The sequence below is a fragment of the Rhinolophus sinicus genome, linkage group LG02 (assembly GCF_036562045.2).
Source record: "Rhinolophus sinicus isolate RSC01 linkage group LG02, ASM3656204v1, whole genome shotgun sequence".
Classification (NCBI taxonomy): Eukaryota; Metazoa; Chordata; class Mammalia; order Chiroptera; family Rhinolophidae; genus Rhinolophus; species Rhinolophus sinicus.
The window spans coordinates 191,080,321-191,107,906 of NC_133752.1; the positions used below are offsets into that span (position 1 = coordinate 191,080,321).

The window sequence follows — 27,586 nt, forward strand, 5'->3', positions numbered from 1 at the left end:
CCTGTCAGTTTGTTTAATTGAAGCATTTAAGATGCAACCAAACATAAAATGATTCCATACAAGTGAATTTCAAAAATAGGCACAACAGGAGCCGGCCCAGTGGCTCAGGCGGTTAGAGCTCCATGCTCCTAACTCTGAAGGCTGCCGGTTCGATTCCCACATGGGCCAGTGGGCTCTCAACCACAAGGTTGCTGGTTCAACTCCTCGAGTCCCACAAGGGATGGTGGGCTCCGCCCCCTGCAACTAAGATTGAACACAGCACCTTCAGCTGAGCTGCCGCTGAGCTCCCAGATGGCTCAGTTGGTTGGCGTGCATCCTCTCAACCACAAGGTTGCCTGTTCAACTCCCGCAAGGGATGGTGGGCTGTGCCCCCTGCAACTAGAAACGGCAACTGGACCTGGAGCTGAGCTGTGCCCCCCACAACTAAGACTGAAAGGACAACAACTTGAAGCTGAACAGCACCCTACACAACTAAGATTGAAAGGACAACAACTTGCCTGGTAAAAAAGTCCTGGAAGTACACACTGTTCCCCAATAAAGTCCTGTTCCCCTTCCCCAATAAAATCTTTAAAAAAAATAATAGGCACAACAATTCAGTGTGGCGGTTCCCCAATAGTACCCAATATAAGTACCATATGATCAGCAATTCCACTTCTGAGTATATGCCCAAAAGAAGCGAAAGGTGGGATTTGAACAGATATTTGCACACCTGTGTTCATACAGCATTACTCACAATAGACAAAAGGTGGAAACAACCCAAATGTCTACTGATAGATGAATGGATAAACAAATGTGGTATATCCATATAATAGCATATATGTCTTAAAAAATAGGGAATTCTGACAAATGCAATAATGTGGATGAACCAGGAGACATCATGACAAGTAAAATAAGCCAAACGCAAAAAGTCAAATATTTATAATTCCACTTATATGAGGTACCAAGAAGAGTCAAATTCATAGAGACAGACAGGAGAATGGTGGGTGGCGGGGGCTTGAGGGAGGATAAATGGGAGTTAGCGTTTAGTGGGGACAGAGTTTCAGTTGGAAATGATGAAAAAATTCTGGAGATGGATAGTGGTGATGGTTGCACAACACTGGGCTCCCTGAGAGCCCTTCTGGGGTCCCCAACCCTCAGCCATCCCCAAGAACACGATTAAGTTTTTCTTGTTTTATTTTTAGTTTTGCTTGACTTGTTTTTACATCATTGGCAATTTTGTGTTTCAAAGTTGAACACTGTTAAATTCTGATATTCCATATTCAGGCCACCTCACGGCTGAGCCCTCATCACGCAGGGAGCCCAGAAGCTGAGGTGCACCTCTGCCTACGGTGGGGAAAGGTTTGACTCCTTGTCAGGAGCTCAGCCACGCTGGGAGAGGGAGCTGAGCTGCCAGGTATGGGAGTAGCCCATTAAAGCAACAAGCCCCAAAAAGAGAGAGTTAAGCCTCGATCACTTACTGCATTGGGATAAGCAAGAGTGGAAAGCCCAAGGGAGCCTGACTCACCCTTCTTCCATTTTCCCCCATAGAACAGACGGAGTGTCTGTGGAGGGTCAGAGGGATCCTCTCACTGGGGAAGGAGCCAGGACAAAAGGCTCCCTGGATGGAGTCAGAGGAGGGCGAGAGGAGAGGGCTACAAGTAGAAAAGAGCTGGATGCTGAGAGTGGGGAAAACAGCTGTGTTTTCCCCAATAAGGAGGCCTCCTTAGAGGTGCTTGAAGAAGACCTCTGCCCTTGGCCTCAGGTAAGAAGCCTGTGCATGAGCATGACTGACAGTCCTGCGCTGTGTGTCGGGGAGCTGGTGTGGAGGGTAGATTCCCCATGAGGCCTCTAGGGAAAGCTTTCGACTGCCTGTGGTCAGGCCTGGAAATCACACACAGGTGTGTAACTGGGAGCTGCACTCCTCACAGTGTGGGTCTCCTGCCCTCCTCTTGAACTGCAGTGGGGGTTAGACCTTCCCTCTGGGCAACAAGGTGGAGCTCCCCAGTTGCATAGATCCCTGGTGACCTAGACAGCCCAGCGCCCCACTGGTCTTCTCAGGCCCCAGTGCTCCGGGCCAGTGATGGGCCAAGTGGACAGTGGGAGAACACCACCCACTTTGATCTCCAGAAGGGCCTTGCTCCCCTAAACTGGGCTTCTGGTGGCCAGGCCTGGTGTGGCCCCTTCTGGGGTCCCCAGCCTTCAGCGCAGGGAGGACGAGCTGGGTCGGGAGCATCTAGGAGAGAAGAAAGGCCCTGGACGTTACTTTAACTCCCTCCTCTAGAGCCCTGGACACACCGCTGCATGACCTCTCTCCAGCAGGAAGGGATTTCACACAACAGTTCTGACAGGACTCAGGTCTTGCAGCCACCACTTGGCCCTCCGGCCTGGGCTTGCGCCCAGGCACACATTCCAAGCTATTCCTGGCCAGGCCAACCCTTCCTGGCAGGAGGGAGGCTAGGGGTGCAGTGGCTCTATTACAAGTTCCCGGACCTCCTCACCCCTCAATCCCGCCCTGCCACTGAGCCCTGTTTCCTGGGAAGGCCTCGTCTTCACTCATTCTGTCTCTGCTCGGGAGAAGTGGCACTGCTTTCTCCTTCTGCCTCAGACTCCAATATGGCTCCGCAGGGCACTGTTCCAAGGCCTGTCTTTATTTAAAATTTCATGTTTTGTTCTTCGTGAATATCTTTGCATTAATTTTGAGTTTTTACAATATTGCATTTAAATATTATTTCTCTTGATGACTAAGTGTTTGGGTGCCCGCTGAAATTTTGTAGCCAAGAGGGTGCCTCATTCAGTTTGTCTTAACACCAGCCCTGCTACGCTCAGGGAGTTATTCATTCATTCATTCATTCATTCCACACACAGTCGCTAAGGGGCCCCTCTGGGCCAGGGCATGTGCTGGGGAGAGAAATGTGAGCCACACACAAGTCAGTGTTGGGGACAGACAGCCATGGACACCGAGGAGTGTGAGACAGTGTAAGAAAAAAGGGAGCTGAAAGACAACAGGACACCGGGGGAATCAAAATAACAGCAGCTAACCCTTGGGGGTTATCGTGGCCAGGTCTGAGCTAAGGTCTGGCCATGCAGCCTCTCGTTTCGTTCTCTCAATGAGCCTTTGGTGTTTTTAGATGCTTGTAAGTAACAGATGGGGGTCCCGAGACCTGGCCAAGTTACACGCAGGTAATTTGCACAAGGGCACACTCTGAGCAGTAGAGGAGATGGGGGTCCAGCCCAGGTCCACGTGGCTCCCGGCTCTCACCTGCTCTGGTTATTGCAGCCACCTCCCCCTGCACCCCCTGGGGCATCAGGGAAGGCTGCGTGGAGGAACTTTGCACTTGAGCTGACAGAGGATGCGTGGGAGTTTACAGGGAGACAAAGTGGGGTAGAAGTACTTCTGGCAGAAGGAACATTTGCAAAATCATAACTTGGTGTCCACAGTTCTAAGAAGCTGGGTGATCTTGTGTTGTCACTGGTGCAGAAACCGGCCTGGGCATCACTTCCGCTTTCTGCTTCTCCATTTCCTAATGACATCAGCATAAATAGGAAGCGCCAGAGGCTCACTGCTGCCTGGAGACTCCAGCAGAAGGTTGGTCTGTCCCACCACAAAGAGGTATGGCTTGGCTTTTGGGGGTAGGCTGACGGGTGGGGTGGGGAGCAGGAGAGTGTGGGGAGACTGGGACAGAAGGGACAGGAAAAGTCTGGGGGTGTTGAGTGGGCACTTGTGCTCTGGGGACTTGGGGAGGTAAGGGCTTGGCCTCTTGGGAAGACCTGAGTCCAGACTCCTGGGGCCACTGGTGGGTGAGGAGTCCATCAGGGGTGCCAACCTGCTTGGGTGCTATGTGAAGGGCTTGGGGGGAGGGCGGACCTCGCTGGCGGGATCCAACTGTCCTGGAAGCAGGAAGGCTGCCCAGGGTGGTGGAGAGCTCAGGCCTGGGAGTCAGACTCCTGTGTACTGCCTGTCTTTGCTTTGTTTACTGAGGTGTCACTGACATATTGGTGGCAGTGAGAACAGTCTCTCCCTGCCCTGAGTTTCGTGTCCTCATCTTTGGAATGGGAAGAGCAATGATAGTCCCTGACATCCTGGGGGGTTGGGGGGGAGAGCCCAAGAGACCAGAGGAATGCAGGGCTATGGAGAGACGGGAAGGCGGAGGGTGACTGAGACCTGGGGCCCTGCTGTGCTCAGACCTAGGGATGGGGTGGCTTGGGAAGATGAGAAGGGGCCAGTCCTTTGCCCATAGACATATTTTTCTCCCTCAAAGAATGTTTTCAGTACCACACTCCACCCTAAACCGCGTCACTTAGCTGGGTTTGGACCCAGGTGTGTGTGTTCTGCCCCTAAGTGTGTTGGTGGCTTGGATGGGCATCTAGGGGTGTCTGCATGTGTGTGCAGGTACGTGCCGGTATATGCATTTGTCTTGTGGGTGGGAGGAAAGATGTTTCAATGGGTTCGCACTAGGGTACGAGCCTGTGGAGCCTCCGGCAGACAGTCCCCAATGCCAGGCTGCCTATGTGCAAGTTTCAGTCTTCAATGGGCTATTACACTTTTGCATAACCAGATTCTAATTCTCTTCTGCCTATTATCTTTCCTGTTTTCTAATAGTTTTATAACAAGTAAAACATTTCCTAGTAGCTTTAGGTCACTTTTTTTTTATTCGTCAGCGTTACTTATGTTGTACTGTATCTACCAATACTAAAGACTAGTTTGTGAGTTAATGGGTATATTTAGTAGTCAACAAGTAAATGTATGGATATCACTCTATGAAAAATTAGAATAATCCAGCTATGCAACATAAAAGACCAAGTTCCAATTATCTCTCTCCACTAGTCCCACGTCTCACCCTCTTCACTTCTTCAAAATATGCCCTGCAAAACATTTTCTAAGCATGCTGCAAGTATATTGGTTTTCTTTGTACATAAATGGGATTATTACATACGTACTGTTCTAAGACTCATTTTTTCACCTCGTGTTATGTTTCAGCAACTTTACCCAATAGTGTGTATAGATGTAACTCATTTATTAACCCTAAGAAGTATGTGGCATTTATTAGTATGGGCACACCACGATTTACGCAATCCCAGACACTTAGGTTATTTCCAATTTTTCCACACCTATGAAAGTGTTTCTATAACCCAGATTCCTAGAAGCAGAATTGCTGGGCAAGAGATTGTGTATTTAAAAATCTGATAGCTACTGTCAAAACATCCTCCAAATAGCAGAATTAACATATGTCTCCACAGTCACGCATAAAAAGGCTGATTTCTTTTTAGGGAAAGGAACAATCTTTTAATTAATTTGGTCCAGTATCATGGATGAAAATTATCTGGTTTTTGCTTGGATTTTTCTTTCCCTGATTGTTGGTGAAGTTGTGCATCTTCCATAAGTTTATTAGCCATGCGGGTTCTTTTTAGGTCGGCCATGGATCCTTTGTCCATTTTCTGATGGGTTCTTTTGTCTTTCACATATTCCCTTTCCGAGCGAGTCATTCATTACAAGTATTAACAATTTATTCAAGTATGTTGAAAATATACCTTTCCAGATTATCACGGGTCTTTTTTCTTCACCATGTTTAAGATACCTTGTTTCATGTAAAAAAAAAAAAGTGTTAATTGCTTCTAATTCAAATCTGTCATTATTTTTCACTTTATGCTTTTTGGATTTGGTGTCTTGTTCAACCCCTAACATTAAAGAAATATTTGTGATGCTTTCATAATTTTCAGTTTTGACTTTTAGATCTTTAATCTATCTAGTAATATAAAGTATGAATCTAGCTTTAAAAACCTATCAGCTAATTGTCTCAATATCATTTTATGAGTATGTAGTCCACCCTTGCCTCAGTGATTTATTTTTTTATTTTTTTTGGGGGGGAGGGGAACAGGACTTTATTGGGGAACAGTGTATACTTCCAGGACTTTTTTCCAAGTCAAGTTGTTGTCCTTTTAGTCTTAGTTGTGGAGGGCGCAGCTCAGCTCCAGGTCCAGTTGCCATTTCTAGTTGCAGGGGGCGCTGCCCACCATCCCTTGCAGGAGTCGAAGACTTGAACTGGCAACCTTGTGGTTGAGAGCCCACTGGCCCAGGTGAGAATCGAACCGAAACCCTTTGGAGTTAGGAGCACGGAGCTCTAACTGCCTGAGCCACCAGGCCAGCCCCCTTGCCTCAGTGACTTGAAGCGCCATTATTACTTCACTGTTTCCTACTGGGTTATTTTCCTCACTGTTTTCTGTCTCATCTGTCTACTCTTATATTCCTCATTATATGTACAGCTAAGAGAGCCAGTCTCATCTTCGGTTTGTTATAGTTTAGAATCAGTTTGTCAAGCCCATTAGAAGTCCTTTTAAAAGATTTTTGGAATTTTGATTTAGATTGCATTGAATTTAGAGTTTACCTGGGGGAGGACTGACAGCCGGGGGCAGCTCCTCCTGTTTGTGCCACTGATGAGAAGGACACAAACATTTCCCCTTTGCCACTGAGGTTGCTACAGGTTTCTAGTAGATGCCAGAAATGCCAACCTTCCCTTCAACTCCTCATTTGCTGAGATTTATTTGCTTGATCAGGAATGGCTTTTGTAATATGAAGGAGCGTGTGTCGATAAACATCCTCTTCTCCTTTAATCTGTTAATCTGTTTCTTTTCATCATGAATAGATTTCTTACCGGCTCTCGGTTCATTTCTGGAATAATCTCTACATGGCCACGATGCATCCTTCCTTTAAAAGCCTTTGTCAGATTGTTCTCTGAAATTGTTTTTGTCTGGAGTGAATTTGTGTTTTCCTTTTTTTAAATTTTCATTTCCACTTTTTATTCCTGCCATTAAATTGCTTCACGAGTTTGGGGATTTTCGTGTGCATGTTAAGTCTGAGGGAGAAGGTGTTGGATGGTCTCTTCTTCCTCTCCCTCTTTCTCCCTTCTCTCTATCATCCTCTTGCCCCTATGCTTATCCCTCACTCTTAGTGAATTTTAACACTTGTGTTTTTAACATACATATTTAACTTCTATTTTCCATTAGCAAGTTGGTTTAGTTAATGCATACATGCTCCTCCAAAACAAGACAAGATCTTTAGCAAACTTTTAAGTGTCTGCTGTCCACGCTAACCTTACCGCCAACTCCCATATTAAAATCACCTGAGCTTTACGTCAATATTGTTATCTTGTATTTATTTATCTTCACTCTGTACAGTAACAATTCTTCTTTACTTAATTGTAAGTCTGATTGGTTTATTTTCTCACCGCTGATTCCAGTATCATATGCTTTCTTTCTTTCCTTCTTGGACTTTTTTTTTTTTCTGAAATACATCTCGAGTCATTTTTTTTCCAGAAAAGATCTGAAACACTTTCTTTGTCCTTACATTTCCAAAATGTTGTGGGTTTTTTGCCCTTGAACTTCAAAGTAAGTTTGACTTTTTATGATGCTAGGTTTAAGCATCTTTTCTCTCTGTTATTTTCAAGACATCACTATTTGTTTAGAGTTCAGAGTCACTAACTTTTTGAGAAAATCGTACCAACCTGACCCTTGCTGCATTGAAAATAACCTGGTTTTTTCTTTCCTTTGGGAAGTTTCTAGGCTTGCCCTTTTATTCATGGATGACTGAAAGTTCACCAGCACGTGACTGAGTATAACACTATTAAAAATTATTCTTGCTCTTCACTTAGTGAACTATTGCCTCCTTTAAAGCTCTGTGACATTTTCTTCTATTTCTAATTATATCTGTTTGGTTATACATGGAAAATCCCCTGTGGCTTAACAATATAGTTTATTTTTTTTCCCTTCACGTAAAAGATGTCCAGAGTTAGGCAGTCACAAGCTGGTATGATTGCTCCACAGTGACAAGAGGGATCTAGGCTTCTTTCCTTTCTATTGCATGTGGCTCTCATCCTCAAGATAAACTTTATGGTCCAAAATGGCTGCTGGAGCTCCAGCCATCACTTTCAAGTTGCAGGCTGGAAGAAGAAGGAAAGGTAGGAGGGAAAAAAATCGACCCCTCCCACCTGAACCTCCTCCCTTTAAGCAGCCTTTTTTGGAAGGCACAGCTAACATTTCCATTCACATCTCCTTGGACAACATTTAGTCACATGACCACACCTTGCTTAGGAAATATAATCTTTTATTCTGTGAAGCAAAAAGTACAGCTAAAATCTGAGCTTCTGGTACCAAGGAGGAAGGGGATAGCTAGTGGCTGACACTCTCTGCCATTGCTGCCCTCAATTCTTTCTGTCCTCTGCTTCTAGATGTTGGAACTCCTGGATTTCTCTTCTAGGTCTCAGTGTTTCTCTTAGACTTTCCATCTCTTTGCCCATTTGCCCTGCTTCAATATGTGCTTTTGTAACATGACTGTTGGTAGTGTTCACTCTGGAATTTGGCCCACTACTGAGGGTTTTTTTTTTTTAATTATGGATCGCATACCTAAGAAATGCTAAGATGTCTGTTTATTTGTTCTTTGCATAGCAATCTGTTCTTTTAAATGACTATTTCTCAAATCTCCCTGAGAATGCTAATTAAGACATTTTAAAGTTTTGTTTTGTTTTTGCTGTATTTCTGTGCATGTGTAGACACATCTATTGGGTCAGTATATATCAGAATAGACACGTACAATACTGATGATTGGGAAATAACAACCACTATTAGCATCATGGTTAAAAGCATAAACTCTAGTTCTCACCTGCTGTGGCTTTCAGTCCCAGCATGGCCCTTACTAGCTATGTGGTCATGGACCCTCTATCTGTGTCCTCATCTACAAAATGGGGACTTTAATAGAAGTAACCTACACATGGATGTATTAATAGCTGTAAAGCCTTTTGAACAGTGCCTGGCTCATGGTCGGCATTTTATACTTAAAATTCACTAATATGAACTTTCTGTGTGTATGTGAATTTTATGCAGTGTTCTTTGATGACATTAATTTGTGTTAACGCTTTACGATACAAAGATAATTTTGCTGCAAACTTTTTTTGCACTTTGTCCTTTGCTATATGGTCTGGTTATTTTTATAAAATAGAGACAATTTTGCTTTTATGTACTTCTATGTTTCCGCCTTTGTCTTTCTAATTTCTTCCACTGCCTTTAAGCTTAAAATGTTTAAAGGTATTCACTTCTGTGATTGGCAAGTTTAATACGATTTGACTTCTTACATTTAAATTTTAAATTGACCTGATTGATATTTGGGAACGGTGTGAGAGGAATTTAGGCTGATATGCTTTATGTTGTTATTCAATTATCTGAGCACTTTTTATTATTCAACCACTTCACATTGATTCATGATTCCTTCTTCATCATGTAGCACATTCTTGAGTAAAATAGCGTTTGTCCAATGGTTAGTAGGTCCATTGATCTATCGCGAGTGTGTGTGTGTGTGTGTGTGTGTGTGTGACAGCAACACACTGCTTTTTTGTTGAATCTTTCTACTAAATCTTGCTATTGGATAAAGCCTCCTTATCTTTAAATATCTCATGAACACCTCACATGTATTTTTTCTCTTCTGAGTTCTTGGAAAAAAATCTTAGATTTTGTGTTAAACCTATAACGTATTTGGGGAAGTATTGCTCTCTTCACACATGTAGCATTTCTATCTGTAATAAGACCTCAAGAGAAGCTCTGTGTTTTCAGGCTAGTCCCAGTAGGCAGCCACAGACGCACCAGCCCACAGAGACTCGCACTTGCCCACCCTAGGGCATTGCTCTGTCTGCAGGAGCGTAAGTGGACAAACACTCCTTCCGCTCCAAACAAGCCTGCCCTTTTTTCCTGAGCACTCTATAAGCATCATCGTGTTTGGTTCTCTTCGTGACACTTATGTGAGATATGTGTCCTTGTGCCCATTTTACAGACATAGAGAGTGAGGTTCAGGGAACATGAGTGAGTTAGCCCAGGCCACCAGCAAGGGTGGGGCAGAGCCTGTGTGGAAGGTGAGGTCAGCTGTGTCCGGAGCCAGTGCTTTTCCCAGCAAGACAGCTGCCAGTGTGTGTGTGTGTGTGTGTGTGTGTGTGCTGCTTGAGTGAAGTTTCAGACTATTTTACAGGGAGAAAAGGAGACACAGCTACTGTTCTACTCTTATGGGTACTTCCCAGGGACTGACTAAATGAAAAGAGGAAATCCCCAGCCTCCTGCTAAGAAAAGGGAACTGGCATTCAGAGAGGGGAGTGGGAGGAGTGCCAGTAAGCGGGGCAGGAAGGGCATCAGGCCCCAAGTGTGTGAGTGAGTGTATGTGTGATTGCAGCCAGCATAGGGCCCTAGGACCCAACAACCCAGTGACCCCCCCAAAGCAGATGTCCATCACCAGCTCACAGGGAGCTCAGGGAAAATCAAATACCAGGCCTCTCTCTCGGGTTTTCTTCACAGAGATCCGCAATGCAGGACCCAGGGGGGACCCACTTCTTCAGAGGTCATTTGTACCTTTCGGTCATGAAGACACTGAATCTAATGGGAAATGGACAGTCCAGTGTCAGGCTGAGGCAGCAGTGGGGCTGGAGCCATGCATCAAGGCCATTGCTGGGTTTTCCCCAAACGTGGGCCAAGTCGCTGGGGCTGCAGGATGAGGAGGGGGCAGATCCCAGGTGACTTCTCCTCCGCAGGCCTAGAGAAGGCAGAGTCCTGCAGGGAGGATGCACAAGAGCAGATGACATGGCTGTGGCCTTGCCACCTTCTATGGAGGAACACATGATTCCAGGCCAGTAAAGACTGGGACGCTGCCCAGCCCTGGACCTACTGTGCCGGCCCTGCTCATCCAGCTGACCTGGACATGGCACTGACCCCATGGCTGCCCCCCGTAGCCCTGCTGGCCCTGTGCTGGGGGCCCAGTGTGGCAGGGGCCCAAGGTGAGCCCGACTGCTCTCTCCCCTTTCCTCCCCTTCCCTACCCACTCCTCACTGCTGGGCCCCTTGGGCCAGGCCAGCCCATCCCCAAAATATCCCCTGGGAAGCTCCCAGACCCTGGCAGCTCTGGCCTTGCCTCCCTCCCTTCCCTTTCCTCATTTCTTCTCTCTCCCTGCTCTTTCCTGGCTCCCCATTCCCTCCTCCCACACTCCTGCTCATTCTCCTCAGGCCTCCTCTAGAGTCCTTGTCCTCTGTGTCCCTTCCTGCCCACATTTCTCAGTGTGTCATTCAAAGCCTTTGACCTCCAGGCCGGCCCTTCCAGCCTTTTCTCTGCCCCTCCTTCTCCCTCAAACGCTGCTCCTCTGACACTGGCCGTGACCAGTTCCCACCTCCCTGGGGCCCCTGGCCTGGGAGTCTCTCCCTGCTTCAGCCCCAGCAACCCCTTCGTGCTTGGAGGCCCAGCTGGGACGCTCCTGAGGCCCATGCACCCCCTCCCCAAGGGCTCCCAGAGAACGTGACTTCTCTGATCACCATGGTGATGGTTCCCTTTTCCAACCATCAGGCCTGGCAGCTGACCAAGGACCAGGGTGGGGTGGTCCCAGAGCAGGGCTCTGCCCATCGCCTCTCAGGGGTACATTGGTGTCTCTCCTCCCAGGCTGCACCTGGGGGTCCAGGGCGGGGCCTGTGCCTGGGGCACATCCCTGTCCTGGGGTGGCAGCGCCCCTGTTCCAGGAGCAGGGCACGGCAGGGGCTCAGGAAACATACTGCGAATCAGCTAGAAGAGTGTGTGTCTCTCCAGACGGAGGGTCCAGAGCCAGCACCCTCATGCCCTCAGGCCCCGGCCCGCCGGGAGCCTCTAAAGGATTCTGGGAGATTCCTCCCCAGTGCCAGGCAGCCAGGGGTGGTGACAGGGACACCTGGAGGGGAGAGGTGTGACCCCCTCCTGCCTCTCCCGGGTCAGGGACGGTCCCGATGCAGACCCTGCGCTGCCATAACGACTACACCAGCCACATCACCTGCAGGTGGGCGGCCACCCAAGACGCCCAGCGGCTCATCAACGTGACCCTCCACCGCAGGCTCAATGAGTGAGTGACCCTGGGGCCCAGGGGCTGGACGGCAGGGAGGGTGTTGCTGTGTGGGGCTGTGCCTGCCGGGTGGGGCTGCATGGAGGACGGAGCAGGGGGACCCTGCCAAGGGGCTCCTGCTCCGTCAGGTGACCTGCCAGGCCCGGGTGCTACTCTGTTTCCCTGAAATGAGACCTAGCCGGAAAGTCAGCTCTACTGCCTCTTTTGGAGCAAAAATTAATATAAGACCGGTATTACGTTATGTTATGTTATGTTATGTTATGTTATGTTATGTTATGTTATGTTATGTTATGTTATGTTGTTATGTTATGTTATGTTATATAAAACCCGGTCTTATATTATAGTAAAATAAAACCGGGTCTTATAGTAATTTTTGCTCCAAAAAACACTTTAGAGGTGATGGTCCTGCTAGGTCTTATTTTCGGGGAAACATAATAGCGTCTGATGCCGGGGCTTCCGGGACGAGCGTTGCGTTAATGTTGTTGATGATGGTGATAATCTCCCCTTATTTTGTCACAACTTCACAAACTACCCCCACACAAGTCCATCTTAGTTCATCCTCACTGAGAGGTGGGCAGGGAAGGCATAAGATGCCCAATTCACAGATGAGGAAACCGAGACCTTGGAGCTGAGGTCCTTCCCCGGCCACACAGTGGCTAGCTCCCTGTGTGTGTCCTGCAGGCCTGGGCTCCAGCCCTCCCCGAGGCCCTGCCACCTCCAGAGTGAGGGGTTTGTCTTTGCTCTTTACATGGCCTCTGGGACATATGCCATTGGGCAGGTGCCTCACACCATGCTGGCGTCTTGTGAGAATGTAACTCACAGTAACAGAAATAATTACACAGCTGGTGTCACCAGGTTTGGGGAGCCTTCTCAGGGGCTGCCCTAGGGAGGAGCCAGCTGTCACACCCACAACACGGCCATTCAGCGCTGTGCTGCTCTCTGGGAGCCTCCGTCTTCCCTTCTCCACCCTCCTCACCACCACCCCACCTCCTACCCTTGGCTGTGACCTGCCTTCTCCTGCACTGGGACACCAGAATCCCCAGAAGAGAAGCCCCAGCCCCCTGCACGCTCTCCCTGCAGGCGCATAAGTCTGCAGCCTCCCTGGATCTGCCTGAGGGATTTCCTGTCCATCCAGTCTGAAGCTGCAGCCGGGTCCCATCTGGTCTTGCTGCTCAAGGACATCGCTGCCACCATGGTCCCCACTCACCCTTGTGCCATCGATGGGCCCTCTGGCAGGAGCATTCCCAGTCACTGAACCACGGGGCCCAACCCCCACTTACTTACAGAGACCAAGCAGGGCTGCAGCTCGTGGTGCCTCCTGCCCTGTGTCCTCCTCCTGGGGCCCATCCTCTGCCTCCCTTTGTGGTGACACTCCTCTAAGGAGGTGTCTAGACCCGCTATCCAATGTCTTTCCAGTTATTCTCTCCTGAAGCCACTCTCCCAAGATTCTGCTGCCCCCACCAGGCCGCCCGTAGTGCTCTTGCTGAGGCCACAAAGCCCTCCTGGGTGCTAAATCTAAGTCTCAGCCTTCTCCCTCCTTGACCTGTGTGCACACTTGACTCTGACCGACCACAGCATCCTCCTGAAACCCCTCCGTCTCCTGACTTCTGCCACCACACTCCCCCCTTCTCTTTGTGTCTTCCCGGCCCACATTTTTCTGACTCCTTGTCTGCTCCCTTCTTTTGTCTTGAACTTGAAGGGTGAAGTGCCCCAGGGCTCAGTTCTTGGACCTCCACTCTCTTAGGTTGAGATCCAGCCTCAGGCTCTGGACTACTGACTCGCACTGTTCTCCCCAGCCCAGACCCCCCCTAAGCTCCAAACCAATAGGCGCACTTTCCTCTCTATATTGTCCCTTAGAAAATAGGTGTCTTCAATCCGTAATGTCCTAAACCAAATTCCTGCTCTGCTCCCAAACGACAGCTCCTGCTCCAGTCTTGACATCTCACTTCACTAACTGGGGGCCCCTAATGGTTCAAGCCAAACAACTGTGGGGTCTTTATTGTTGTTTAAATGTCTTTACCACTGTTCCTTCCCCATCAGAGCATCTCCTCCATAAGCAAATGCTGTCAACTTCATCTTTAAATAGAAATGAATCTAGCTTATGTGAATACCACCACTCTGGTTGAAACCACTTCCTATCAGTTGGGATATTCTAGAAGCCTCCTAACTGGCCCTTATGCATCTACTATTGCCATTGCCCCTCAATCCAATCTACCCACAACCCAACAACCAGAGGAATCCTTTCAAAGCATACGTCAGAATATGTCACTCCTTTCTTTGCTCGTAACTCTCTAAATTTTCTCCACTTGCGTGAAATACAATTTCCTGAAATTCCTGTTAAGTGTTGGCCTCCTGTTACCTCTCTCAGTTATTTCCTAGACCTCCCATTCTCACATACTCCACTCTATGCGCAATGTTTAGGTGCCTAGGCATACAACACTATAAACCCAAGCCTGCCCCAGGGCCTTTGCACTTACTGTTCCATTTACTTGAAATCCCCTTTCCCCAGTATACTTCTTCACTCTGTACTAACCCATGTCCTCTCCTGGCAGGGACCCCCCGAAGCCAGTGTCCTGTGACCTCAATGACAACATGCCCTTGTCAGACTGCCCTTTTCCCCACTGTGTGCCTAGAAGATGTATCATTCCCTACAATCTTTTCGTCATTGCTGACAGCGACTACTTCTCATTCCGACCAGACAGGCCTCTGGACACACAGCTCACTGTTATTCTGACCCAGCACGGTGAGGCCTGGGGTCCCTGGCCAGGGGTGGTCGCCATTGTGGACAGTGGGTCCCAGTGGTGGCCAGACTGCAGGTGTTGGGCTTGGGAGGAAGTGAGAGTCTCCAAGGGGTGGAGACACGGGTTTGGGGTTGGGTTTGGTCTTTTGAGGGACGAGGATATGGTCTCCTATGATGGAGACATTGGAATAGGTACAATGCGAGGTGCCCCTGGCCAAAGTACCCCACCGCCCTGGCAGTTCCACCTGCCTTCCAGCACTGAAGCTTGCCTTCTTGAAGAGCCATTCTTATGATTTGCATAAAAACTTCTCAGTTTATCGGACTCATCTTTGTTGTCTCCTCCAATCCATCCTACAGATGAGGAACTCGAGACCAGAGAGGTTTTGTAACTTTTCCAAAGTGTCAGCACTGAGCAGAAGTGAGAGTGAAGGGTCAGACTTGCCAAGTGCTTCCTGCATGTTAGATGGAGCTCACCACCTTACTGCCCTCTCTGAGTGGCCCCAGTGTCACACCATGGCCCAGGACAGTCAGTGGTTTTGGGCGGGTCAATAGTTTTATTTAGTTAGGTTTTATTTGACTATATATTAAAAGAAATATAACCAACTCTTCCAATTCATGCAGTCAAGGAAATTATTGCTCAGAGTGAGGCTAAATAAAAAATGGGGAGCTGTAGTACAAAAGTTCGCATTGACATGGCAAAACCATGCATGTCCCAGGCTTTCGGAGACACCGCTGATTCTTACTTAACTCTGCAAACAAGATCAAATTAGATACTGTTTATACTGCTATTTCACTAGTGATGACACAGACAGAAGGAAGGGAATGCTCATGGCCTCTCAACAGCTGGTGGCAGAGCTGAGACTCAATCCCAGGAACTTTAACACTGAGCCACCCCATGCTGCTCCTTGCAAATGTCAGGTGGGAGGGGGCTGGGCCTTTGCCTCCTACCTCTGTCTATGGTACCAGCACAAAGCTATTGCCTGGAAGAAGGGGTGGGTTAGGCCACACTGAATTCATTTCCAACAGTGTGATCCCTTACTAAAGGTGGGTGTGTGCCACAGGTAAGGGGCAGTGGGCAAGGTGTCCCTGGGAGGTCGGGACAGGCTTCCCAGAGGAAAGGGCTTTGCAGGGAGCTATGAAGGGTGGGAGGGAGGAGAGCGCAGGAAGAGCAGAAGAAACAGCGTGTGCAAAAGCTAGGAGACTCAGGCAGGTTGGAAAATCTGTTAATAATTATGTCCTGGGCATCAGCTTCAAGAGGGCTGGACAGTGGTAGGAAGGAGGGGGACGTGAGGGCAGGGGCCTGACCTAGAGAGACTTCTGTGCCCTGCAAGGGAGTTTTCAGGTCAACGTCTAGGCAATGGGGAGTCGTTGAAGGGGCATGACATGATCTGAGTGGGTGTGAGGTTGCCGGAGGGGATTGATATGCAGGGTAGATGGCAGGAAATAGGAAGCGGCAGGAGATCAGAGGTGAGAATGCAACGTAAGGCATTCATCTCAGGGAGAAATGATGAGGATTCAACTAGGGTATGGCCGGGGGATGGGAACATGGGCGATACAAATCAAAGTTAGGATATACATGCAATTCATTCCTGAATCTGTTCCTTCACGGAGCACTGTATATACCAGGAAAGCAGTAAATAAGCCTGGCAGGATCCCTGCCCCTGCGAAGCGTATGCCCTAGAAATAGGGAAGGCATCATGGTGGAGACGGGGGCATCGTAGAAATGGGAAGGGGGTGGGGGTTGCCTCCTGGAACACATGTTAGTCAGCAAGTCAGCTCTACCCCAACCATTTTGGCAATGAATCAGAGGTCCTGAGGTGCTGGGGAGGAGAGAGCTGTGCATCTGATCTGCTCAAGCCTCCCACATTTGGAGATCTGGAAGTTTTACTTCCTTGATCAGTTTCTCCATCTGTGGAATGGGCTGGTGGACTCAAATCTCTCAGGTTGGATTAATAGGATTTTTGTTGGGTTCCCAGTCATTTCAATTGGTGGCTGCTTCCCAGAGCTCCGTGCTGACTCCCACGCCATGAAGGCTCAGGGCTAGCAGTGCAGCGATTGAATAGTGATGCCTGCCACAGCTGTGGGTGGGAAGGAGGTGCCCTGCACTAGCCATTAGGGCTGAAGGCTTTTTCAAAGCTCCAGTTCTCACATGCTCTAATGTGTCATGTTCCGCTTCCAGCATAAAACATTTACATCTTGTCTGGGCTCTTATTGAATTCTTTGTATTTGAAAGTCATTCCCAGAAGGCAGGAGCTATGCCATTCATTAATGAATCTGCCAGCCCATCTCTGTAGGTCCCAACAGATGTATGCTTACTGTTTGTTGATGGAATGAATTCTTGAAAATTTCAAGGTTGCCTACATGTATTTAGTCATTTCTTCATTCACTTAGTACCCCAAATTCATTGAACCCCTACATTTCAGGCTCAGGGGAGAGGGTAAGGGGTCAACAACCAAACTCTGCCAACCCCAAGCTTCTCAACCACTTGGGGAGACAGACGTGGAAACACAAACCCACCATGGTAAGGACCATGCAATGGCTATGGTGGGACAGAAAAAAAAGCAGGGATTCAGCCTGGAGAAGATTCTAGAAGAAGAGACTTTAATGCTGCGCTCTGAGAGGTGCCGGACTCTGGGCAGGTGGAAACCAGAAGGAGGAGGGTGGGGAGCACAGAGGGAGTCACATGAGCCACAGGGCCCTGTGCTAGCAGGAGGCCATGCAGGCTGCATCCTGGCCAGTGGGGACATAGGGACAGGGGGGCTGCATTTAGAGATTAATTGCCAGAGCCTTGTATCCAGCTTGGGCTATATGTGCACAGCGACCTGCACAGCCTTATTCCCGGTCACACTGAATCCCCATGATTTGGCAGATGAAGGGCCTAAGGCCTCTAGAGGAGTGGGGTCTTCTCCAAGGTCACTCAGCTGGTCAGAGCACCGCTGGGCCTGGAACCCAAGAACGTCCACACAGAGAGCTCTCAGGCTCTTAACCAAGAACGTGACTTCCTCTCCCTGCAGTGCAGCCCCCCGCACCCCAGGACCTCCACGTCAGTGTTGCCGGGGACCAACTCCTGCTGACCTGGAGTGTGGCCCTCAGCACTTCCCAGAACCAGTGGCTGTCAAACCTGCAGTTTGAGGTGGTCTACAGGCGGCTTCAGGACTCCTGGGAGGTAGGGACGTCAGCCCGCTCGGCCCAGAGCCCACAATGACCCGGCCCAGCGGGCACCTGCTCCAGCGGTCACTCTCTCCCAACAGGATGCCCCCACGCTCTACACCACCGCTCCAAACGTCACCCTGGGGCAAAAGCAACTCATGCCCAGCAGCACCTACGTGGCCCGAGTGCGCACCCGGCTGGGCCCAGGCTCAGGGCTCTCAGGACGGCCCAGCCAGTGGAGCCCAGAGGTTCTCTGGGACTCCCCAGCAGGTAATGGACCCAGTGGGCTGATGGCCCTCTGTGGGGAGGGCAGCTCATTACAGCCTGGACACAAGGGGTCAGGGGCCCACACTGCGGATTCCTACACCCTTCTGTGCCATGTGTTTACAGTCGCCTCCCTGGGCCCCCACCCCCCCCTCCACCACACTCCACCCCACTCCACCCCCGCCGCACCCCCCCACCCCTCGGTGACTCTGCAGAGGCAGCAGCAGCATCTTGCTCAGCCTGGACCCCAGGGCCTGCAAACTTTCTGGCCAGAAATAATTACAACGATCATCACAATGGTGGTACGAGCAGCTGTGTTTTCATGAGCTGTACTACGTGCAGACAAACCACCATTCTTGTGTCAAGTCCCCCAACACTGACACTAGATGCTGATTGGTTTTACGTGGGGGGAAAGCAGTCCACAGATTCCACTCTCTGACCTGTGGTCACAGAGTGGGCAGGGTCAGGCTGAAGTTTAACCACTGGTCTTTGGGGCCCCAAAGCCCTTCATCTTTCGGTGCTGAATCTCATGCTGGGCAGCCACTGAGCTAGGGAACGAATGAAGGAGGGAATGAGTGAGGGACTGTCTCCATTTCCAGGGGACCAGGCCCTGCCCCAGAACCTCCAGTGCTTATTCGACGGGGACACCGTGCTCAGCTGCTCCTGGGAAGTGAGGTCTGAGGTGACCAGCTCCATCTCCTTCACCCTCTTCTACAAGTCCAGCCCCCACGCTGAAGGGTGAGTGTCCCCTCTTCTGTGCCTCCCTCCCCTAGGCACTGCCCTCTCCAGGCCACCAGTGCTTTGGGGAACCCCAGCCCCACAGTAGCTACAGCTCATCCCCAGGTCTCATCCCTCCTGTCGTCCCTGCCTCCCCCTGCCCTCACCTCTGCCGTGATCCTCAGGGAGCAAGAATGCTCCCCAGTGCTGATGGAGAAGGCGAGCGGCCCTTACGTCCGGCAGCGATGCCACATTCCCGTGCCCGACCCCTGGAACCACAGCCTGTACACCATCTCCGTTCGGCCAAAGGAGGAAGAGAAATTGATAAAGAGCTCAGACAACAGTGAGTTTGCCCCCAGCCTTCTAAGGGGGATGCGGTCTCAGGATGGCAGTGTTTCACTGTGTAACCCCTATAACTCAGGGTTCCCTATGGCTCATGCTCACGTTTGTCACGTTCAACAAAACGCAGGCCAGTGAACAAAGTGAACAAACATAATTAGAATCTCTTCTTGAAGTTCTCAAGAAGCAGTCCTGCCACAATGACCTTGGCAAATAATATGAAGGAACGTGGAATTGATATCCCCGGGAGCACGTCCTCAACACCGTTTCCTCCATTCTTCTGGCTGCGCTCTCCTGTTCAGCGCTGCCACCTCTTCGCTAAAGCTCCTGCCGCCGGCCAGGCCCTCCCGAAACTCCCACCAAATTCTCCTTCTAGTCCCTGATTGGGTTTTTCTCATTCCAGTTTCTAAAGTCCTCTTCTAATGCCGCTTTTCAGTCTTTAACAATTGACCCATGATTTCCTTCATCAGCTGGGGGCGAGTGTGTGTGAAAACAAGCTGCAGTTCCTTGCAGGGTGATAACCCTGGTTCCTGCTACGTAGCAAGGGCCCCGTGCGAACGCTCCCCCACTTGGTCAGGATGACCACGTCTCCCACCCAGTCTTTGCTGTGTGTCACAGGCAGCCAGCTTGGTGTCCTCAGCAAGGCACTTCATGGTTCTGGCTCAGATTCTCCGTCTGTAAAATGTGACAAGCCGATAGCACCTACGCTTAGGGTTATTAGAATTCAGTGAACTAACCCATGCCGACTGACGTGGCTAGCAGAGCCTAGAAGAGTCACTACTCCAGAATAGAGTCCATTATGGTGATTTTGTCTTCACGTAAATACTAGCAGTAACCCATCCTGTGGGTTGCAAGACTACAAAACAGGTGTAACTCAGTGTCAACCAAGAACAGGGCTGCTCAGGTCACAATGGATGACATAGTGAAGTGGGGTTAAGTCCCCGAAATGGGCGGGACCTGGGGCCCATGGCCAGGGGAGACAGCACCTGCGACCAGCATGGAACACAAGGAATGTTCCATGGGAGGGAAGTTAGGAACAATGTTCCCTGAAGATTTTGCTTCCTGCAGTCCAGCTGGCTCCCCCGACACTCAACGTGACCAAGGGCAGAGACGGCTACAGCCTGAGCTGGGAGGTACAGGCAATGCTCTTCACGCACATAAAGCACACCTTCCAGGTCCAGTACAAGCAGGATGCAGCCTCATGGGAGGTGAGGGGTGTGGCCTGGCGAGGCTTGAGTGTGGGGGGTGTGGCCTGGCGGGGCTTGGGCCTGGGGGGTGGGAGACTATATACAGGAGGGCACAGCCTGCCAGGGACCTGGTTTCACAGGTGACGAGTCAGGGACGCCACTGGGACTTGGTGATCATGACCTGTGTGGTCAGCAGGTCCCTGTCCCTTCCCTTGGTGAAGGAACCGAGGCTCAGCGGGTGCTGGGACTTGGCCAAAATGAACACATGTAACTCAGAATTGCAAAGGGATCATAGATGGACGTCAGGGCAGGGAGGGCCGAGAGACGTTGGATGAAGGGTTTTCAAAAGTCATAAAGGGGACATTACTTCGGAGGAATCTAATCCGGAATACAACTGTGCAGACGCTAGGAGCAGAGCGGCTCCTGGTGAAATGGGCAGGGCTCCAGCGAGGGGCTCGGTCTCTGGATCCCACCCCTGGTCCCCCTCCGATCTATGTGTAGGACCTCAGGCTCTACAGAAATCAGACCAGAAACGGCGGAGCCAGCCTCTGACCCTCAGGCTGGAAATGGGGAAACTGAGGCCAGGAGAGGGTGGGTCAGTGGTGAGGCTGGGATTGGGTCCCTTGCCTCCTGAACCCTGTCTCAGGGTCTAGAGTCAGTCACCCTGCACCGCATACCTGGGAGGGTCAGACTTGGGGTCCAGGTGGCCCCAAGGAGCTGGGAGGTGGAGGGGATCAAGGTGTGGGTGGGACATAGTGACCCTGTCAGGGCTTCTGGGCCTCAGTGTTGTCACAGGGGTGCTTGCAAGAGGTGTGATACCCGGTCCCATCCGGACTGCTCCCTGGTGTACCCCTAGGGAGGGTCCTCCATGGTGGGGCTGCTCCTGTCTGAGACCTGGGGTCTGAGCGTAATCTGGGGCTGATGGGTAACAGACCTGGGTTTGAGGGGAGAGGGTTGCAGCTGTGCTGACATCGGCTGAAAGTTGCCTCAGCCTCAGCACGTCTGCTGATACCCCTGCCCCCACAGGAGAGCAAGACAGAGTCCCTCGAGAACACACATATCATGTCGTTGCCACCTCTGGAGCCCTCCACCACGTACCAGGCAAGAGTGAGAGTCAGGACCCACGATGGCTACAATGGGATCTGGAGCGAGTGGAGTGAAGAGCGCTCCTGGGACACTGAGTGGGGTATGTCTCCCCGATCTCCACCCAACTCTCTTGCTATAGCCCAGCTGGGAAGGGACAGGGGTGATGTGGGCACAGAGATGTGGCCCCACACAGCACAGCATCCTTCCTTCCCACATGTCACTAGTGACTCTGGGTGTGCAACACAGACCTAAGGCGAGGCCTTGAGAGAGCAGAGAAGAGCAGGTCTCCTCAGCCGTCCTTCCTCAGACGGGACCTTAGCCCTCTATTAATATGACCATGGTTTCATAGCCTCTGTGGAAGCCACTACCCAGTGACCATCAGCCCAAATTTCCAGTTACCATGGTAGCAAACATCAGGAGCTACAGGCAGAGGTCTGAGATGGGAAGGTTTTGGTTCGATTCTTAATCTTCCTCATTTCCCTGCACTTGCTCCTTTCATTTGTCCCTCACGTGTCACCACAGTGGCCACCAGGAGACAGTACAAGACTGGGCTAGGAGGTAGTTGCAGAGAGAGAATGAGGAGGTGTTGAGAGCAGGCGCCCCAGTCCCAGCAGCCTTCCCAGGGGACGAGCCCCAGGGAGATGGGCATGATGAAGCAGAAGGAAGAGCTGGCCTGCTGGGCCCGAGGGAAGAACACCAGGGCCTCTTGGAGGGGCCCAGCCTCTGAGGGGCTCCAGGCTGCCCAGCACGAAGGGTGGGGGCCCTGAGAGGCCTTGGCACCAGCTGCTTCCTCCGCCAGCATGGGTTTGCCCATCTCTGCCTCTCCAATCCTCTCTGTTGCTCCAGGCCAAGCTTATATGCTGCCTCCTTCAGGAAGTCCCCCTAGTTTCCATGGGCTGCAGTCACTGTCTCCCCCAGGCACCTCCTGCTCCTGGAAAGGATCTACCCCACTGTTTCCTCTCCACACTCAAACATGGTGTGTGGGGTACAGACCGTGCCCTCTTCTTCAGGCCCCTGTCTGGCCCCTCTGTACCCTCCGAGGCAGTGAGCTTCTGGATCACTGCACGTGCATGTAGCAGGCTGGGCTGGGGGGACACCGACCAGAACTCCAGCCTGCCCCTCCCCAGATGCTAACGCTCGTGTTTTCTCCCTGGCTGCCCGGAAGTGCTGCCCATGTGGGTCCTGGCGCTCATCCTGGTGGTCACCACCCTCGCCTTACTCCTGGCCCTGCGCTTCTGTGGCACGTACGGGTACAGGTAAGGGGACTTCATGATGGGTGGGAGTACCCAGGACCCCAGGGGGACTTCTGGTCCCACATCTGCTCCCTCTGCCACCCAGTCCTTGCGGGTTCTTGGAAATCCTGCTCTCTCCCTGCGCCTCAGTTTCCCCCGTGTACACGAGCATGGGCAGCTGTCCTGAGGTCTCTGGCAGCTCTCAGCTCCCTGCTTTCTTTCCAGGCTGAACCGGAAGTGGGAGGAGAAAATCCCCAACCCCAGTAAGAGCCAACTGTTCCAGGTAGGATCTGGCTGTGAGGGTGGTGGGTGGTCGAGGCTCCTGTGCTCCTGCACCCACGTCCCCATGCCCTGTCCTCTTCCCCTTCCTGGGGGCTTTGAGATTCAGCAACGGTGGCCAGGATGGGCTGGGAAGCTCTAAGAGTTGGGCCAGCACCTGCAAGTTCAGCCCTGCAGACCCCGGGGCCCCACAGATGCAAAGACGCCCTGGCTGTCAGGGCCCACGTGGAGCAGGGGAGAGACTTGAGGAGGGTGGGGTGGTGGGAGGCACGTTGGTTCCCTGAGGACAGGACAGCAGAGCTGAGATTTGAGGGATCAGGGTGGTGCCAGGTGGGAAAAGTCACTGAGGGCAGAAGGCATGTGGGGGGGAGACATGACCCTTCATGAAGGGAATGGAGCAGGTGGGCAATGAAGCTGTGGGCGCGGCATGGGCGCTGAGATGGCCACAGAGGGAAGGAAGCCCTTTGGTCAGGCAGGACCAGCTCTGCCTGTGGAGGGTCCCAAGGCCAGTGTGGGACGAGCAGGGGTCGAGCATGAAGGCAGCAACAACCCAGATGACAGGCTCACCGGGACAGGCTCCCTGTCCTCAGATGCTGGAGTGGAGGATCCCAGGGAAGCCCTGACCCTCTCTGGCGCCCCCTTCCTGGTGTCACGAGGCTGCGGCCTGTCCTGAGCAGGCTGAGATTCCTCCCATGTCTGGGGGCTCACTGATCCCCTGTCAGCCCCACAGCCCTCACCCCACCGTCACTGTCTCCTGGCCCCACACTCACGGGCACAAATGCCCCTCTCTTCCAGAACGGGAGTGTTGGGCTCTGGCTCCCAGACAGCATGGCGGCCCTCACCAGCAGGAGGCCCTCACAGAAGGGACCATGGGGCAGCGGCTTCCCTGGGCTGGAGAGGTGAGTGTCTGGGTCTTGCTCCCTGGGAGGTGGGAGGGTGGCTCGGTGGAGGTGGCCTCTGGCCTGTGACTCAGTATGAAGGGATCCATGAGGTGGCTTGCCCTAACGCAAGGGGCTCCCATTTGGACATGGGGAAGACCTTCCTGATTCCCAGGTGAGCAAGGGCCATAGCTCAGATTTGAGCAGAGGCAGGAGACTGGAGCTGATGAGCTCTCGGGCCCTGCTGCCTCTCAGGGTGGCTGCGGGGCTGCACACTCTCATGGTTAGCTCCTGTGCCACCAGCGACCACGAGCCCTCAGAAGAGGGGACTGTATCCTGGGGTACTCGGGGAACGAGGAAATGACCGAGCATGCACAGGCTGGGCACATGTGAAGGAGCAGGGGCTGAGCGGCCATACTGGGCAGAGGAAGACCTTGAACAAGACCGTGGGGCCTGGAAGGCAGCCCCACAGGAGACAGAAGGAAAGTGCGGTTGTCCGCTCTGGGCCTGCACACCAACGTGCCCTGCTCTGTGCTCTCTGTGAGCTGCTGGGCCCAGGCGCCTGCACAGGCCCCTGCTTCACAGCCCCTGGTGCATGCGCTGAGTTATCTGCCCAGGGCGGTCCCAACATCTCTGTACCTATTCTCCCCACAGGGTGTCCCATGTAGACTACGTGCAGTGCGAGGTGTCCCCTCTCACCACAGAGGACCCGAAATGTGCCCATGACTCACCATCGGAGCCTGACCCAGCACTGGCTGCCTCGGACCTCCCCACAGAGCCACCCCCCGGCCCCCAGCCCTGCCTGTCAGCTCCGTCAAGCAGGCCTGAGAGCCAGGTTTCTGGCTTTGACTTCAATGGCCCCTACCTGGGGCCACCCCACAGCCTCTCCCTGCCTGACCTCGTGGGCCAGGAGGCTCCCGCACAGATGGGCATGAGTCCGAAGCCACTGCCTCCAGGGTCCCTAGAGTACATGTTCCTGCCTGCAGCGGGGCAGGTGCAGCTGGTCCCACTAGCCCAGGTGATGAAACAAGGCCAGGCCGCAGGTGTGGAGAGGAAGCCCTGCCCAGAGGCTAAGGGCAGCCCTTCCCTGGAATCAGGGGCAGGCCCTGCCCCTCCTGCTCCTGGGCCGATGGTGGGTGGTCAGGACCCGGACAGCCCCATAGCTCTGCCCACTGCCTCTGGGGGCCCTGAGGACAGCATCGTGCCATCTGGTTACGTCACCACTGCAGACTTGGCGCTCATTCCACTCAAAGGGGCATCGTCTGCTTCGCGGGTTTCCCCTCTGGGCCTCCCCTCATTGCAGCACCAAAGTATCAGTGCTGGACTGGCCAGTGGGCTCCCTGGAGCCCCAGCTCCCACGAAGCCAGAGTTTCAGGATTATGTGGAGCTTCCTCCGACCATGGGCCAGTCCCCTAAGTCCCCTCTGGGCAGTCCTGCCCCTCTTGCAGCCAGCAGCCCAGTCCTGAGCCCAACAGAGCCCCAGGGAGATGTGGCCCCGGTCTCCCCACACCCTGAGGGGCTCCTGGTCCTGCAGCAGGTGGGGGATTATTGCTTCCTTCCTGGTGTGGGCTCTAGTCCTCTCTCAGCCCAGAGTAAGTCTTCTTCTCTGGGACCCTGTCCCGAGATCAGGGATCTGGACCAGGTGCTCCAGGCCAAGAAGCCGCCATGCCAGGCTGTTTCCCAGGTGCCAGCCATTCAGCTCTTTAAAGCCCTAAAGCAGCAAGACTATCTGTCACTGCCCCCCTGGGATGTCAGCCGGCCTGGGGAAGTGTGCTGAGACCCTGTGGACCCTGGGCAAGGCGAGTGGAAGGACAGGATCTGACTTCCTTCCTGCCCTGCTTTTCTCCCACCAGCCTCTGGTCCCTTCCATACTCATTTCTACAATGACTCACGGAAAATGAGTCAACCACCTACCATCTACCTTCTCCCTTGACCTCCAGCAAAATCAAGCTTCTCTTCTCTCCTTGTCTCTCTCCCTCTGTCTCTGTCCCTCCCTCCCTCCCTCTTTGTCTCACAGACACACCCACACACATTCCCCCTCCACACTTTTCTTTCAAATTCACATATTTTTAGGTTCTGAATTTTTAGAATGCTCCGTAGGTACTCATTCCATTTGCCCTCATTTTCTTTTTTACCAGGTTTCCTTGCTTTTGCTAGTGTCTTCTTTTTCTTTTCACTGATTTTGTTTTCGAGTGAGTTTGAGGTCTGAGCTAAGCCTGGTCTGAGATGTCATGTCTCAATCAGAGCCCACTCTGATGCTGACGCGTCTGGTTGTGTTAGACGACCTGTGTCTGTGACCTGTCCCTCGCAGGAACAACGGCAAGATTCCAGCCCAGGTGCAGGAGGCAGGAGGCACCAGGGAGGGGACCTTGGAGGCTTAAGACTTGGAAAAGTAGTAAAGGACTGGACCTGCTTTTGTCAGGCACTGCAGCCCCAGAGGTGGTGACAAAGCACCAGTCTCAATTGCCACTCTAAGAAACGGGCGTGGTAAGGGTGTGTGCAAGGGGAGAACTGTTGTTCTGAGCTCAGGGGGAGCCCTTCTGGTCTCACCAAGGTTACTGGGGAGTCTCAGGGGGCCTCAGGACCTACACCTACAGACTGGCCACCGTGTGTAGTCCTGGTTCCTGGCTGAAGTGATCTCCTTCCTACACCCAGGCTGCTAAAGCTTGGAAAATTCAAGAGGAGAGGGGAGTCCAGAATCCAAGTCTACTGTAGAAAGTTTGGAAAGAACTGTTCAACAAAGGAAAAAAGCAAAATTATCAAAGGGCACATACACCTTGGAGTTTACAGTCCAAATCGCCTGGCTGCCCTTTTTCCAGAAAGACCTTACAACTCCAGATGCCACCAGCCACGTAGTGGGGGGCTTTTGGTCTATGTCTAGACCTCGTATGGGATTATGGTTCTTTTACACCTTTGCCTTCCTACTATGCGAAAAAGTAGCATTATATTGTTTTCATTTGCATTATTTGGTAACTTTCAAGTTTGCACGTATTTTCATATTTTGTGAGCATTGGTATTTTTTTTACTGGGCTAAGCCCATCAAGGACTTTGTTCTGTTGGGTGTTTATCTTTTTCTGATGAAGTTTTTAAAACTATTTATGTATGGGATTTCATGCGTGGTGCCAATTTTGTTGTTCTAGTTCGTGGTTTGTCTTTTAATTTTGTATAGGAGGTTTGTGGGCGTACACAATGCCGACTTTGCTGTGTCGTCAAGAGATCTCCGGGGAAACGACTTCACAGCCCCACTTTTGGTTCAAATTTACAAAGGCCTTCCCCACTTCAAAACTGCATTTGTCCTAATTTATTTTTTTTTCTAATTCTTTTTACGTTTCAAGCTTTTCGTGTAAAATTTTAATGATTTTGGAATGTACGCATGTGAATTGAAGAGCCAGCTTCATGTTTCCCCCAACGAGCGGCCCAGGTGTTCTTGCATCATTTGTAAAATCGCCTGTTCTTCATGCGAAGTGCCACTTTTATGATATAGAAAGTCCCCGTATACACTTAGTCAGTTGATAACCTTTCAATTTTATTACATGGTTCTCTCAATGGCACCCCACTGTTTCGTTGTTCTAGCTTTATATGTTTTCATACAAGGCAGAGCAAATGTTCTTTTGTTCACATTCATTACGGCAGTGTTTGTGGTCAAAGGAAATTATCAACAACTTAAATATTCACCAATAGTGAGATGAGTAGCAGCATTTTCTTACATTCTAAAGTAGAAGCCTGCGTTAACAATGAATGATGTGGACCAATGAATATGTATTAAAAAGAAGTCCAAGATTTTAATTCCAAAATGTTCAGACGTTAATGGAAAAAAAATGCAATAAAATATATTTTATTATAAAACCAAA

At 51.3% G+C, this 27,586-nt stretch overlaps 1 protein-coding gene across 1 annotated transcript; it reads left to right on the top strand.

Annotated features, from left to right (window-relative positions):
- Positions 1–3,516: 3,516 nt before the first annotated feature.
- On the top strand, positions 3,517–27,586 carry CSF2RB (colony stimulating factor 2 receptor subunit beta). Its single transcript, XM_074326332.1, is given in 17 exon segments — positions 3,517–3,589; positions 5,972–6,054; positions 10,539–10,620; positions 10,623–10,671; positions 10,674–10,781; positions 11,740–11,863; positions 14,416–14,606; positions 17,618–17,769; positions 17,855–18,023; positions 18,617–18,755; positions 18,920–19,077; positions 20,142–20,281; positions 21,287–21,446; positions 22,512–22,602; positions 22,804–22,861; positions 23,653–23,756; positions 24,390–27,586. Coding segments are annotated over 15 exon segments (2,799 nt in total). The 5' UTR covers positions 3,517–3,589; positions 5,972–6,054; positions 10,539–10,587; the 3' UTR covers positions 25,513–27,586.